At 46.1% G+C, this 15,644-nt stretch overlaps 1 protein-coding gene across 1 annotated transcript; it reads left to right on the top strand.

Annotated features, from left to right (window-relative positions):
* The first annotated feature begins 2,595 nt into the window (after positions 1 to 2,595).
* On the top strand, positions 2,596 to 5,919 carry LOC111860667 (induced myeloid leukemia cell differentiation protein Mcl-1-like). The gene is made up of 3 exons (XM_023844571.2): positions 2,596 to 3,160; positions 4,700 to 4,950; positions 5,421 to 5,919. Exons 1-3 carry the CDS (start codon positions 2,713 to 2,715, stop codon positions 5,535 to 5,537), a joined length of 816 nt encoding a protein of 271 aa, XP_023700339.2. The 5' UTR covers positions 2,596 to 2,712; the 3' UTR covers positions 5,538 to 5,919.
* The last annotated feature ends 9,725 nt before the right edge of the window (positions 5,920 to 15,644 follow it).

Below are 15,644 nucleotides of genomic sequence, written 5' to 3' on the forward strand. Positions count from 1 at the left end.
GGCCCTGCCTGAGGCCGCATCTCCCGTCCTGCCCGCGGCCCTGCCTGAGGCCGCATCTCCCGTCCTGCCCGCGGCCCTGCCTGAGGCCGCATCTCCCGTCCTGCCCGCGGCCCTGCCTGAGGCCGCATCTCCCGTCCTGCCCGCGGCCCTGCTGGCTGCCCTACCTACAGCCTCGCCTGTTGTCCCCAGGGAGGATCTGACTCACTCGGCCTTACCCCGGCAAAGCCGACGCCCCCCAGGACCCCGCCTCTCTGTATCCGGCAAAGGACGGGGACATAGGCGTAGGGCCCGGGTCCCGCCCGCCCTGCCCCCTGGCTCGCCCGTTCGCCACCCTGGCTGTAGCTCGGTGGCTGCCTGCGGGTCCTCCGGCTCGGGGTCGGCGGTCGCCGCCGGGTCCCCCCCTGGATCCTCGGTGCCGGTCCTCAGTCCCTCCTCCGGCTCCATGTCGGTCGCCTCCGGGCCCCCCTGCTCCGGCTGGGCGTCGGACGGCGCCTTCGCCGGCTCCGGCTGCGCCTCCGCCTGCCGCGGCTTCCCCCTCCTGCCCGCCTGCACTGGTGTTCCCTCCTGCTCCCTCCGTGTCCCCTCCGTCACTCCCTCGTCCCGTTCCCTTGGCCCCTGGGTGGTCCCCTTCAGCTCCCTTCTCCCTCCCGCCTGCGGCCCCTCTGGCCGCTGCCCGTCGCCTGCCTGGGCTCCCTCGTGCTCCCCTTGTTCCTCCTCCCTTTCCGTTTGTCCCGCCTGTCTCTGCTCCTCGTCCCTTTGTTCCTCCTCCGTTCACTCCTGGCCCTTTTGTTCCGCCTGTCTCCCCTTCTGTGTCTCCCTTCCTGGTCTGTCTGTCCGCTTTCCCTGTTCTTTGTCGGGTTCTGTCCTTCGTCTCGTCCCTGTTCCTGTTTTGTGTCTCTGTCTTGTTCCCTGTTTTTGGTTGATGTTTTGCCTTTTGTCTTTCAGGTCCTGTTCCCCGGTTTCGTCCCGTCCGTCGCCTCCTCTCGGGCGCGCCCGGTGTGCGCGCCTTTGGGGGGGGGTTATGTCACGTCCCGCTCCGTCCACTCCCGATGTGTGCCACGCCCACCTCGTTACCTCGTGTGATTCCCTGATTGTTCTTACCTGTGATTCGTTACCCTTAGCCTGTCTCTTGTATTTAGTCCGTGTCTAAGTCAGTGTACCCCAGATCTGTCATTGTATTGTCCGTGGATGTCCGTGCCTGTTCTCCGTCTTTCGTGCAATAAACCCCTTTACCGGACTTCCTGGCTTCGCTCGCCTGCTTCCCGGCTCGCCTATTGCCTGAACGTGACACACAGACGTTTTTTTTGTTTGTTCAGAGTTATTCAAGGACTGCAGTGGTGGAAAATAAGCTATATATTCACTTAGTAATATATTATTTTTGACTCCGGATCTCCTGTATTTTGGTGGTCATTATTAATAAACATTGTTTTCACAATCATGGCAAAAAAAATTATTTATAACGAGACTTTTATAAGAACAAATCACTTAAATATAAAGTTCATGAACACAAGAACCGAGGATAAATAAATATTACAACCCTGCTTGACATAATTCAGGCGAGAGGATGATGAAGCACAATGAACTTATTTTACACATTCATGAAAACTCTGAACATTATTCTCCTACACAAGGTTTTTTAAGTCAGGGGTGATTAGAGAATACCGCTCTACGACTTGTTTAAATAAAAGGGGTGGTTCCGAGAGCAATTTAACCTCCCGAAAGGACTATCGGGAAATTTTTGCCGTGTATATCTAGAGGAGGTCCGTTTCAATTGTTGTAAACACAGCATAGGTTACCATGGTGAGCTTCAAAGCAAGGAGGGAGAGCCCTCTTTTTAATTCTACAACAATATTATTATATAACGTAGAGTGGTCTATTATATAGATGTTTTTATATGATGTATTAACTGCCATGCAATGAAAAATATTTCACGTACAATGAAAGGTGTGTTTAAAAGGCGGAGCCAGTGTTGCCAACTTGGCGACTTTGTCGCTATATTTCGCGAGTTTTTAGACCCCTCTAGCGACTCGATTTTAAAAAAGCGACTAACGACTTTTTCTGGTGTTACTGGAGAATTTTGGAGACTCTGACGTGAAAGCACGTATCGTTCTTACTCTTCTCACCGAGCAGCGGGTGTTGCCGTGGGCTCCTCTCCCGTCCCAAAGCCCTCACTGGCTGACAGTCCTCGGGCAGCAGCCCCGCCCAGCTGCAGTCAGAGCAGATGTTAGCCCCTCCGCGTCCAGACTGCAAATGAACCGCGCATGCGCGAATCCGCCACTGGCTTGGTCAGAAAATAATGTGTCTTTGGGGTCACTTTGCCGGTCCCAAGTCCGGATAAAGTAGCAGGGTTGGAATTGTGATATAAAAAAACAAGAATCGACAGAAGTTCATTTGTAGTTCTAAACGTATTTAGGGTGTTTAACCACCTTTTGTCTCTCCCATTATTCCGGTCTCCTGCAGTCACATTATGCAAACGAGGCGATGGTGTCATTTGTCATTTAAAAACTTTCAGCGACTTTTGGGAGAGTAGCCAATAGCTACTTTCCTTGTTGAAAAGTGGCAGAGGGCGGAGCATACTTGGGTGTCTTTACATAGATGTGCTTCGCTCCTCGACTTCCGCTTCAGGTTTTGTCTGCTGAAACTGCTGCCAAATCTACCCGTATTTCTTTTTTTCCGGCGTACCCAGCATAAAGGTACCTTTTCACTTTTAACATGAATCTGATCAATCGTACCACTGCCACCGGCTTGCTCTGCCCTGGCATTAAAAATGGCGTGAAGCAGAACGGCTTCTACAGCTTTGTATCGGCGTCTCTGCCCGTAGCCCCGCTCAAAGCGAAAAGCGAAGAGGAGCTGGACAGTCTGGATGAAGGCGAACGTTTTCATGGAGCGCCGAAAACAGAGAGGCGTGATTGCGAACACCACTTACGGGCGTCGGGCAACGAAGACGGGTCTTTGCCGTCCACGCCGGATTCGCCGACGGACTACGAGAAAATGCTGACGTTTCCCAACAGGGGGCTCAGCCAGGAGACTCATGAGCTTATCGGGACCTTCTTACGGACTTACAGCGGCCTCCCGGCCTCAGCCAGCCGACACAAAGCGTACCCTGTCCTCAGACGAGTGGCGGAGACTGTCATAGGAAAGCACTTGATCGCGTACAATGGTGAGTCTCCCCCAAAAGACCCACATTTATCGGGTGATTTCTTCGCGGGGGCCCCGATTTAGGCCCTTAACGCTCTTTTAATCCGGGGACTGTCTGATTTTCAGCTGTACGTCGTTTGGATAAAAGCGTCTCTTAAATAGACAACGTAGCAAAGTTTCTGAGTAATTCAAGAGATAAAAGCCGAGCCGTTAGTGGCGAGTAAGTATACTTCCTGAAACGGGAAATTTAATATGTAAACTTCACCATTGTAACGTTGTATTTCACATTGTTGCTTTTTAACTCTAATGGAAACCCGAGGGCTACACTTATCTTAGGTGAATACTTTACCCGTTGCTCAGTTACACTCTGTGTGGTTGGGTTACGATCTTTGGGACGACTGGCTAATTTATGGTGTGCTTATGATTAACCATCCTGGACCTGCTAGTATCCGCCGCTTCCTGGTGCCGTATATCTATAACGCTGGATGAAAGCGGGCCTCCCACATCGCGTCGCCTACTCGACGTTGCCCTTCCTATTCGCCGCTCGTCTCCTGGCTGTGGCGATATACCTCTCGCTTTGCAGGCAGATAAGCTCCGCTTACGTCTGATTCTAAGAATTTTAGATTTTTTCCGAAGTGTTGTGCGTCTAGGGGGCGTTTCGCTCATTAATCGCCCCCGCGCAGCAATTTTCACGGAGTGTGTAGTAAGCAGGCAGTTTTAGGGGCAAAATGAGCTTATCTCTAAGTTTTTGAAATGTTATGTCTTTCAGTCGTTGAAGTTTCCCTCGTATGCGAGAGCCACCCAGTGCAGTCTAGTTTCTCTTCAAGGGGATTTACCTCGCTGTACACAAATACTGAACTGCTCTCGTAAGCACCGTTGCGGTGCCCCCCCCCCAACCGACCTATGCAAATTTCTTCCTACAACCTAAAATAATGTTTTGTGTTGTGCGTGTTTATCTTTCTCTATAGCAAAACGTTGCATATTTCGAAACTCATGCAAGAAAGCTTGAAACAAGTGGTTATTTGATGATAGTCAGTAGCCCCATTACCCACAGCCACGAAGTGTTCTGTAGTTGCTGTTTGTAGAGCTTCTAGCCCTGGTTTCTCAGTGCATTTCTGAGTTTCTGGGGTCACTTCTCCTTCTTAACCGCTGCTGAAGTTGGGTTGCAAAATTCTGGGAATTATGGTAAATTTGCGACCCTGCGCTGAAGTGAAAGCGAGAGTTTGCTAAGCCTGAGAGGCAAGTAGGAGTTGTGGTGGCGGTAACAGGTCCTCCTCCTGTTTCTGATCCCCAGTTGAATCATATTAATATTTATTTTTAAGAAATATTTTATTTTTCTGTGTCTGTTTGATGTAATGTGCTGGGTTTGCCTCTGTGTCATTGGATGGCTGTGGAGTGAACTATCAGTTGCCTAGTGACTGTCATGCTCGTGAGTGGTGGTGATTCAGTCTGGGAGTTATGCAAAGTCTCAAAGGTTGCCAGTCTTTAGGCAGCTGCCCGAACGCCACTCTTTAGGTCTCTGCCAATGTACAACGTGTCTGCTTATTTCCCTCCGTTTTAGGCATGATTAAAAGACTAGAACTGGATAAGCGTGGGGACGACACAAGTTTCATCACGAAGGTGGCTGAGGAAATCTTCAGTGACAAGGTCACCAACTGGGGTCGCATCGCCAGCCTGATAGCGTTTGGGGGTGTCGTGTGCAAGTACCTGAAAGATCACGGACAGACCAACTGCGTGGATGATGTGGCAAGCCGGATCAGCTGCTACCTGCTGGAACACCAGAGGGACTGGCTAAACCGTAACAATGGCTGGGTGAGTGCAGTGCCTTAGATCTTCGTATTCATGCAGAACCGTTTTCTTTGAGGCTGTCTGGCTGCTCCCTGTGTTCATTGTTGTCCCAGTAATACAAGCTGTCCTTTCCCTCCTCCCCCCCCCCCCCCCCCCCTCCTCCCCAAGTCCTGTAATATGAGCTTATGCCATGGAGACCTACTGTGCCCTGTTATCACCTCACTGGCAAGCAGTGACACCCCCCTACCAGTGGTGCATGTGCATTATTCAGCACCCGCTAGTTGTTGGGTGTCACTTAACTCCCCCCCCCCCCCCCCCCCAATCACCTTCACAATTTGCTTTACAGCTTGCATCTGAGCAGGCAGCTGCTATTTGTCAGTATCCCAGTTTAGTATTGTTATGCATGTGCATGGGGAATGACCTACTGGCTGCAGAAACTGCATTTTTTTTCCCTCTAGTATTTACAACATTCTTTCTCTCTCCCCCACATACAGGAGGGATTTACAGACTTCTTCTATATGGAAGACCCAGAGTCCACTGTGCGTAATGCACTTGTGGCATTTGCAGGAGTTGCAAGCCTGGGGGCTGGACTTGCTCTGTTGATGAGGTGATTTCAATTATTTATCAGAGGAACAGTCAGAAAACAGCTAGTCTGAGCCCCGGGTCATGCACAGTCCAAGGTTGGATGCAAGACTCAGCAGGTGGACTGTCATGCCGGGGGGAGACGCAGGCTTGGAGTAGAAGCAGCAGTAAGAGCAGTCTTGGAGAGGTTTTTCTTCTCTCCTCCCCCCATTTGGTCTTCACATGTTTGAGTGCCGTCACCTGCTGACAATGAATCTGCAGTCCTGCAAACACATTAACTGTATATGTTATAACCCACTTTTTTTTCTGGAAGTGAGACTTGGTCTGTTTTTTCCGGAAAATTGTGTGTGACAATGTAGATTACCAAATCTATTTTTCTATAAAATTTATTAAAGTATCGAGTATTTAAAACTGCTGTATGTTGTATGTTTTTAAGCGATTCAGGAAACAATGCTGCTGCAGCAAATATTGAAAAATGTCCAAACCCGCACCAGCAAGAACGCAATTTGTTTATTCTCGTATATGAAATTCTGTTTTTGGAGTCTTCCCTGTAGTGGCATATTTGCAGAATTTTTCCTTTCTTTGCCCCTTGTGTGGTCGTACAGCTGTTGTCCTTATCATACTACCCACTGTTCTGCAGCTCTTTTGTGTTGGCTTTCTAACACCAAGTCCTTACTTTGCTAGCACAGGCTGTACGGTCACATTCCTGAGCGCTGTGTATGGCCCGGCGTCACGTTCACACCCTCTCTGTGTGGAATGTCTGCTTTCTGTCCCAGCCTGCATGTTCCTCTTGGGCCTCTACAAACGTGCATTGAGCAGAATAATCCTTCCCCAATTCTTTGCACAAACCCCCCCCCCCCCCCCCCCCAAATTCCTTCCCGCCCACGTAATGAAAACCAAAATTACAAAGAATCCTCCAGCAGTTTTATCTTTTTTCATATGGGAGGGGGGTCTAATTTGAGAAAGATACTGGCTCAGTTACTGCAGTTTGCATTGTTGCAGCTTTGCCCGTCCACTCAGAAACCGCTCATGTGACAGAGATAAACATCCCAAGGGCTGGTTCTTCCTCGTTCCTTATGTTCTTGCCCACTGATGCAGTGCTTGCAGTCAAGGCCCATGACTTGCGTTTACTTTGTGCTTCCTGGTGCTCATGGCTGAGAGCTCCACAGCTTCCAGATAAAGCAACTTGATCCGGACCACATGATTATTCAGCCTTAAAGAGGAAGTGTCACTCCTACCTGTCAACTGTGATGTTACTTGACTTGTTTTCCCCACCCCCAGGTAGTTTTGCAGAAGTTTAGATCCACCCGACACTTGCCATCCTTTAGGACATTATCGGAAGGTCACTGCTCTCCTGTTTTCTGAAAGAGCTTTTGCTTAATCTGCTCTTTGGGATTTTGGCTTTTCCACTCGGCATTTGCATAAGCACTGTACTAGACTTTGACCTGCATTTGACTTAGAAAGCGCCCCCCCCCCCCCCCCCGCCCCTAGTTATGAGACACCTGGTGATGTTCTGTGCTGCCCCCCCCCCCCCTTGCTGTAACAGTGAAGGGCACTTGTGTTTCCAGTTGGTGAAAGTAAGAAACTCAACCTTCAAGGACAAAATATTAAAACGCGGCACCAAACTTTCCGCTTTCTCCACCCCTAGAAAAGCTACAGACAGTGAAGCCAAATGCAGTTATGTGTGGTTTATAAGTGCGAGTTGTGTGATTTTTCTGTTTGCTATTGGAATGAACGGCGTAAGTGAACACTATCCGACTGGGGCTGCTTTGGGAAAAGAGAATACATGCTCTTTCTATGGTTGTTGGACAAGACAAAGACACAGATGATCTATAGGGGAATGGCTCCGGCGTCAGGCCATAGCTCAGCACACCAGAGGGTGGAAACTCAAAGCTATCAGCTTTAAGGCAAACGCTCCCTGTTTATGTACAACTGATAGAAAAAAAAAAAAAAAATATATATATATATATATAACAATTGTAATACATTACATTATGCTCACCTTGTACATGACCAAATATGTAGGTATATGTAAATAATGCAAATAAGGTATGGACTTTTTGATGAAAGAACATGATGTAAAAAAAAATACAGAGCAATAATAAATAGTTGCTACACACCCTGCGGTGTAAGCCTGATCTTGTTTTGTTTATGTAAGTCGGCGGGGGGGGGGTTCCCAACGTGGGGGGTTGACTTCCAGAATATGTTCATGAACTGTGAGAAAATTCCGTTGTGACCAATACTGGTCGCTCGATCTTCTGTGGGGATCCCCCACCCTGGTGGATGGTATGTACCACGGGGGAAAGGCTCGTGGGTCTCTTGAGCTGTTATTTTGTGGGTCGTGGGTCCTGTGACGTAACTGACGATTGACATTGAAGGCTCTGCAATATATTGTACATTCTGAAGGCACAATTCAACGATAATAATCAGGACAGAATGAATAGTGATGCAGCATCTATGCTTTTTGGCCCCCTAATGATGCATATACCATCATGCTCGCCTTTAAGACATATATACAGTTGAGTGCGAAACTGGGCGCCTTTTATTTGGTGCCCTTGTAGCATTTCAGGGGGTTAAGATCCTTACTCAAGGGCCCAGACTAGACTGTTATGCTTGGGCTGATGCTCAAACCAGCAACCTTTTGATTAGAGGAGCCGAGACTTAACCCAGTGTGCCACATAGAATGTAAGCTGTCGGTGTTAAAATTTCTTAATGACGACAGAAGCGAAAAAGGAAGAAAAAAAAGGTAATATGTCAGCAAAACTCGCTTAAACACCTTCGGCTTGCGTCCGGGGGCTGTTGGTAAAAAACAGGGTCACAGGAAGACTGTCAGTCACTGCGTGGGTGTGCTTACCCGAGCTGACACCGAGGACGGCGCTGCCTTTCGCAGAAGCAGGCTTCTGATCAGGCCTCTTCAGGCTTGACACCTTCTGGTGTGTTTCCTCCCTCGGCATCGCTTTAAAGTTTTTTTCAAATTTGTAGGTCATCACTGTTGCATGACTTCTTTTTTTTCTCTCACCTCATTTTACCCTTTCATATTGGGTGGTTGGGGGGGGGTCGCGGATGCTGTAAGTGGTATGGGTAGCTGAGAGGTCTGGACCATAAACCTCTCATGTATGTGCTTTCAGCATCTCAGAATCAGCATCAACCCCTGAGACTGCATTTCTAGCCCTAACCACCATACTTCCTGTTGAAATTCTTGATAAATAGTGCTTTGTATCCGTGTTGCTCAGAGTCACAGTTTGCACTTTTGGTGCAAATCTATTTGTGAGGCTGCTGCTTTACTGCTCACTGCAGCTAAGCCTTGGAAGCAGAAGTCTGATCCCCTGCAAGTGAATCTGTTTGCCCATTTTTCTCCAGCAGTAAGCTTTGCTTTGAGGGAAAGCATTCAGTAAGTGTGACAAGTCAATGCTTCATATTCTTCACTAAGCTTTTCTTGGTGAGGGTTGAGTTGCAAATCAAATTTAAATGCAATTTAACTGAATGTTTTGGAGGTAGAGAAGTCTTTATTACCATAATGGACCTTCAGCTATGATTGCTGGGTTTAGTTGATGACTCAAGGACACTGATCAGCCATAACATTAAAAGCACCAAGACATAACATTTGGCGGCAAGATGTCAGCAGCAGATCCTTTATGTCCTGGAAGTTGCAAGGTGAGACCTCCATAGATCAGACTTGTTTGTCCATCACGGTCCAGAAATGCTAAATCGGATTGAGACCTGAGGAATTTGGAAGCCAGATAAACACCTTGAACTCTTCATGTTCCTCAATCCATTCCTGAACAATTTCTGCAGTGTGGCAGGAAACATTATCCTGCAGAAAGAGGCCATCGGGAAACTTGTCTGTACTTGGTCTGCAACAATGTTTAGGTAGGTGGTAACATCCACATGAAGGCCAGGATCCAAGGTTTCCCAGCAGAACATTGCCCAGGGCGTCACACTGCCTCCGCTGGCTTGCCTTCTTCCCATAGTGCATCCTGGTGCCATCTCTTCCCCAGGTAAATGATGCACATGCACCTGGCTGTTTACATGATGTAACAGAAATCATGGATCCTCAGACCAGGCCACCTTCTTCCATTGCTCCGTGGTCCAGCTTTGACACTCAGATGTTTGCTGTAGATGCTTTGGGAGGTGTACAGGAGTCAGCATGGACACTCTGACCAGTTCGCAGTATGCAGCCCCGTACACAGCAAGTGTGACCACTTTTTGTAGGTACTGACCACTGCCTACCAGGAACACCCCACAAGATCTGCAGTTTTGGAGATGCTCTGACCCAATTAGCTAGCCATCACAATCTGGCCCTTGTCAAAGTCACTCAGATCCTTACACTTGCCCATTTTTCCTGCTTCCATCACATTAGCTTTAAGAATTGGCTGTTCACTTGCCTATTATTTAATGGCACCCTTGACAGGTGCCATTGTAACAAGACAATCAATGTTATTCACATCAGCTCTAAGCAGGGATTGACATAACTGGTAGCCAAGTACGCATTCACTTTTAAAAGCGATAAATGCGGCAATTGATTGTTGTAGCAGCGTGAATCTATATGTATTTTATGTGCATTTGTGCTGATGTGACAAGAAGTTATCGTGCATTGTAACCTTTATATGTTAATTCGTACTTCATTTGCAGTGTAGAGGTTAAAATGCAGGATAATTTCTTGTCATATCGGCACAAATGCACATAAAATACGTTTCTACCAGGCAGTTGAGTACTATGTGACTGAGACTCATTATGATCAACTGGTTGGTAGATACAAAATCTTGGTCTGGATTTATAGTCTCTGAACCTGAAGTTTGGCTTCTCAAGTGCATGTTTGTTATTGTCACAGTTGAGTTCATCTGTCTTGTTTTTGGTCATCTTATTCATTTTTACCATCCAACCGGGTTTTAAATAAGAATTACTATTAATGAATGCCCAGTGCTGTTTGTTCTGAGAAATTGTACAACAGTGCAGCCGTGTTTGTAACACCATCATGCAAGCACAGGTAAAATGTAGTCTTAAGAAATTGGTGCAGGCATGTCTGCTATGCTGGTGACATACTTTATGAGGCGATACCCTAAAATCCAGCAAAGTTTAACGGAAATATAAACTTTCTGTAGATGAAACACGATAGTATCTTTCTACAGGAAACCTGTATGCACTTTGAAGCAGGTTTTTCCCTGGTGCAAACATTGCAAAGAAACTCTTGCAAATCTTTGCCTTCATTGTTTGCCAAAGACATGGAAAGACTGTGAATTGGTCATGAAAAGGAAAATGAAAGAATGGTAGATTGGCTTTTATATCCAAAACAATAGAGGCACTTAACGTGAAACAGGCTGTGGGCTTAAGTTTCTGTTTCATTCTGAGGTGCTGTTTAATGCAGTAAACATCAAGGACTTTATAATAGTGGATAATTTCGTACTAGCACGCAAACACACGATTGCATCACTGGCTGCCTTGTCAAAGGACCATAACGTAGTTCTGTTAACACTGACACCTTTCTTGGAGAAACATTGGCAGTCACATGGATTTAAAAGCCCAGGGGGCTATTACACATTGCAGGATTCCCTGTCAGATTTAAGGTAGTCTGGGCTAAATGGACTTTACCTTCATTCCCTTGCATTTAGCTCTGACTGCAGAAATCCGTCAAGTTATTCGTCTCAGTAAGAAATCCTGCTTCATGGAACACCACCCCCCAGGTTTAATGTAGCCTGAGTTTGTGTTTCCTCTCCACCATTGTCTTCTGACTTTGTTCCACTGAGATTTTTCAACACCGCTGAAAGTTCAAGGCTGTAAAAGAACATCTGTGATGCTGCATTTTTGTTAAGGTGCCATGGGGAGAACATCATATAAAATTTCCTATTAGTGATGGCTTTGATCATGTTTTCAGAGCAACCTTGGGGGAAAAGTTTTAAAACTCCACCGGGATCTTTGTCCAGGTATAACCGTCATGGCGCACACCTGCATATAGGACCCTTCCTATCACTTTCTGTTTAAGTGATGTTTCTGGGGGTTTACCATGGAGTTCCGGTGACTGTAATGGGGGGGGGGGGATTCCAACCCAAAGGTATCCTGAAAAGTTCATGCACTTTAATGCCCTAATGCAGGGGAACCCTGGACAGTCTACGTTTTTGCTCCCTCCCTGCTCCCAGCCAATCAGGAACACCGAATACCTGGTACAGGTGCTCTGGGAGCTGAGAGGAAGCAAAAACGTGGACTGGGTTGGGAAACACTGCCCTAATGCATCCTACCCTAGCAAAACTTAGATTAATATGGATAACAATGTAAATTCTGGGCACTGAAAGATGTCTGTGTTTGTGGGGAGATTGTCACTTTTTTATTTTATATTATTTGTTATATATTTATATTCTATTGTCAAGTTTCATTTTGTTCCTGCAAAGACAGTAAACACGGTACATAACTGTTTGTACATAAAAACACACGTATTTAAAGGACAGCCAGTAGGATTTTTCCTGGAATTTCAATCAATCCATTAACCACTATTCCACCTAGTGGCAGCCACAGTTATCGGTCAAATTATGCCTTTGAGACTCTGCTGGTCAGACAGAGGTTGCAGAGTATCATAATCCCTCCCATCCTTGCTGTTCAAATCACTCATAGACAGGCCTGTGAGAAATTAACTTACTTTGAACTCATTTTTTGCTTAATAAATATCGCAATATTTATCACAAAAATTCACATCGCGATATCTTAAACTTACCAATACCCCAATAAGCCCTAGCACGAATGGCTGCAAACATGTTTTTTTTTTAAACAGCGCGAACAGCTAGATCAGTGGCAAAAACAGCAGGCTAGCAACCAGCTAAACGCAACTTGTCCGACACTAAAATCCCCCCAGCTGGAAACAAACAGCAAAACATTTGTGCAGGAGGAAGTGCAATGCTACCAAGCGGACCAGTTGTTGCAGTCTTCGTCGGCCCCACGCGTAGTTACATTTCTGGGGTGGTGTGTGTCAGGCTTCAGCATAAGCTACGGTGTAGGGTGCATGGCTATGCCGTACCTACGGCGATGATTCAATGCAGAACTATATATCAGCCTTAAAGCATCAGGGTTTCCATGCAGTTACAGAAGCTATTGGTATAACCGGCTTCAGCTTCACCCTACTGCACATAACTGCACTTTGAATGCACTAGTCTCCTCGAGAGCATAGCAGAAGTTCCTCTGATGAAGTTTCAAACCAGGATTTACGGGGAACACCCTGGAAATGAAAAATCCTGGCCAAAGTGTGACTGGACAGCAGGAGTTCAAGGAATGCCGGACTGCTTGTTCTTCGAAAACACTCAGTCAAGCGTGCAACTAGGTTCCTGTCAACTGGCCCTGAAGTTTTAAGACCGCAAAAAGACTCTTCTCTTTGCATCTGCAAACACAATCCTCACCCTCTTCCTCTTCAGCATGTTCTGCGTCATAGATGAGAGCAGAAATTCTTATATGCGCAACCTTGGCCGCCCCAAACTACTGTCAGCTGTTATGCAACCTGCAGTTTTTTTCTGCCTTCCTCTCTTATCATTTGTGTTTTTTAAACGTTTGTGCGATCTCACAAATTGTAGAGATCTTTAAAAGGCACAGTAGAGGTCTTGAGAGGATTAATTGTCTGAAAATGTTCAACTTTTGGTACACTGCTTTCAAAAAAGTTCAATTTCTGTTCAAAATCGGTACACTGCTTCCAAAAAACAAGCATAAAATAAATAACCAAAATTCTGAATGCTCGACTTGTTGTCCAATGCACTTCTGGTTTCGAACTGGAAGGGGTTATGGAGAATTACAGGACCGCAGAGTTTCCATGGCGCACACAAAGACAGCACGGGAAATGCCTCCAAAATAAAGTGATTCTTTGTGCAGTATAGCTTCCTCATGGGGTTTATTTAGTTCCCTGACAAACAAAACGGGGAGTTTCTTCCATATCAATACTTCTTTTGTTGTTCTTTGGTGAACTGAAAAAGATATGAATAGCTTGTCCGGTTTTCCCATTAATAAAATGGGTCCTGGTCTGGCATGAAAATGTCTTAAATGCTGCCATTTAAATCCTGTGTTATCAGAAGTCAGATGTCAGTGTGTTTCTCAGTGGTTATAATGCAGAATGGCCCTTTGCCACTATAAGAGTGTAACATGACACTACAGCAAGGATGTAGATTTGGGTGTGGATGGTAGGGACATGTCCCTAACAGTACTATGGGGGTATTGTGTGTGTATACGGGGTGGGGGGGGGTCAGGGCTGATTTGGTCCTTATTAATCTTGAAACCAAACCTATGATAAATTCCCCTCAATATTCATTAATGTATTAACTTTGGTCATTTTCACTATTCCCTCCAAGGCTTCTGCTCCATCCATTTTCTGAAGCGGCTTCTCCTATTCAGGGTTGCAGGGGATCCGGAACCTATGGGCACAAAGCAGGGAACAACCCTGGATGGGGAACCAACCCACTGCATGACACACTCACACCAGTCACTCACACCTATGGGCAATTCAGTAATTCCAGTCAGCCTCAGCATGTTTTTGGACCGTGGGGGGAACCCCCACGACAACATGGGGAGAACATGCAAACTCCCCACACATGGAATCCTGGTGGAGATGCAAACGCAGGTCCCAAAGGTGTCAGGTGACAATGCTAACTACTGCACAGCCCCGCTTTTTGTTCCTTTTGGTATTTATACTTGATGTGCTCAGAAAATATTCTACAATATGGCGGACATTGCATTATAACACTTACATAGCCAGTGGGTCCAGTGGGTGCGGGTCCGTATGAGCAGAACAACAGACACAGTCACCGTCCTTATGCTCAAGACACGGAAAACAGATGCTGTCACGGAATCACGTGTGTCTGAAATGCTGAAGCAAGACGTGTTTTCAACAGCAACCCCAGGTTAAGACATCATGGCCTTCCTGATCATATGGTCATTTCGCAATCGAACATTTGAGCCTTAACAAAATATTCAGGCCAAAATGGATAAAATACTTTTCTGTAAAACCACCCAGCAATTGAAATGAATTATTGTTATACAGTGTGAGAAAAAAAATAACATTTAATACCTTTTAGGGTACAATTGTCATTGGGCCTGTACTCTCAAAGGTCTGTGAGTTGTAGGTAAATGCACCTTTTAAGGTACAGAAATAGACTCTGATCATTGACACTTTGTTGATTTCCATGGGGGAATTGTTTTTACACCTCCCTCAACTTGCTCTTTGTGGAGTAAGTTGTCCACGAAGGGCAGCCACCCATAGTGGTGCCCAGGGAGTTAGGGATTAAGGGTCTTCCTCAAGGACCCACAGACATGCTGAAGCTGGGTTCAAACTGGCGACCTCGTGATTACAGGCACACAGGCTTAGCCCACTGAGCCACATGCTGCCCAAAAATGAACATTTTTGTAGCATCGGGGGTACAGAAATCCTTACCTGAGCAGTACCCTTTTTTCTGACAATGTATAGGGACCAAAAGAGCGGGTTGTTTGTGCTAATCACCAAAAAGTTGCCTCTAGTCAAATGACCAACTTATACAGACAGCAGTACCAGATAAAATATATCACTCATTCTGTGACTCAGAGCAGAAGCCTTCCAGAGACAAGGCCTTGCCCTTTATCAGCCTGCCACTTGCTGTGCTGATGGCATCAGCTGAGAGAATGACTAGGGTGTCACAATGCTGCAATATGTCACTGTGAGAATCCACGCGAGACTCTTGTGAAACAGCTGATGAGTTCAAAACAAGGCAGAACAAACAGATGATTCATTTCCATGGTTACATAACTATTAACTGGAAAACAACAAAATTTAAAATAAATTGAAACCTTATTGATCCTTCTGGGGGAAATTCTCATTACATGCACTGCCCCCTCTCTGGCCAGTCTTGAATTTGCTACTCAGATATGGGTGGGGAATTAAAGGGACCCTGTAACAAGTTTCTTGGTTAAAATATACTAGAATGAAAAGATTCAAATACGGACGACAATTTTGTAAATATTGCAATATGATAAATATGCAATTAACAAAAAAAGGCCAATCTATCAGGTCTTTTTTGAATGACAAAGAAAAAGGAATCTATTTATGGGTGGAAACCCAGAAGGATTCAGTGCTGCAAAAATATTGACTTCAGACATTATGTCATGTGAATTTTTTTTACCATTATGAGAGGCCTGGCACA

This window comes from Paramormyrops kingsleyae, chromosome 23 (assembly GCF_048594095.1).
Source record: "Paramormyrops kingsleyae isolate MSU_618 chromosome 23, PKINGS_0.4, whole genome shotgun sequence".
Taxonomy (NCBI): domain Eukaryota; kingdom Metazoa; phylum Chordata; class Actinopteri; order Osteoglossiformes; family Mormyridae; genus Paramormyrops; species Paramormyrops kingsleyae.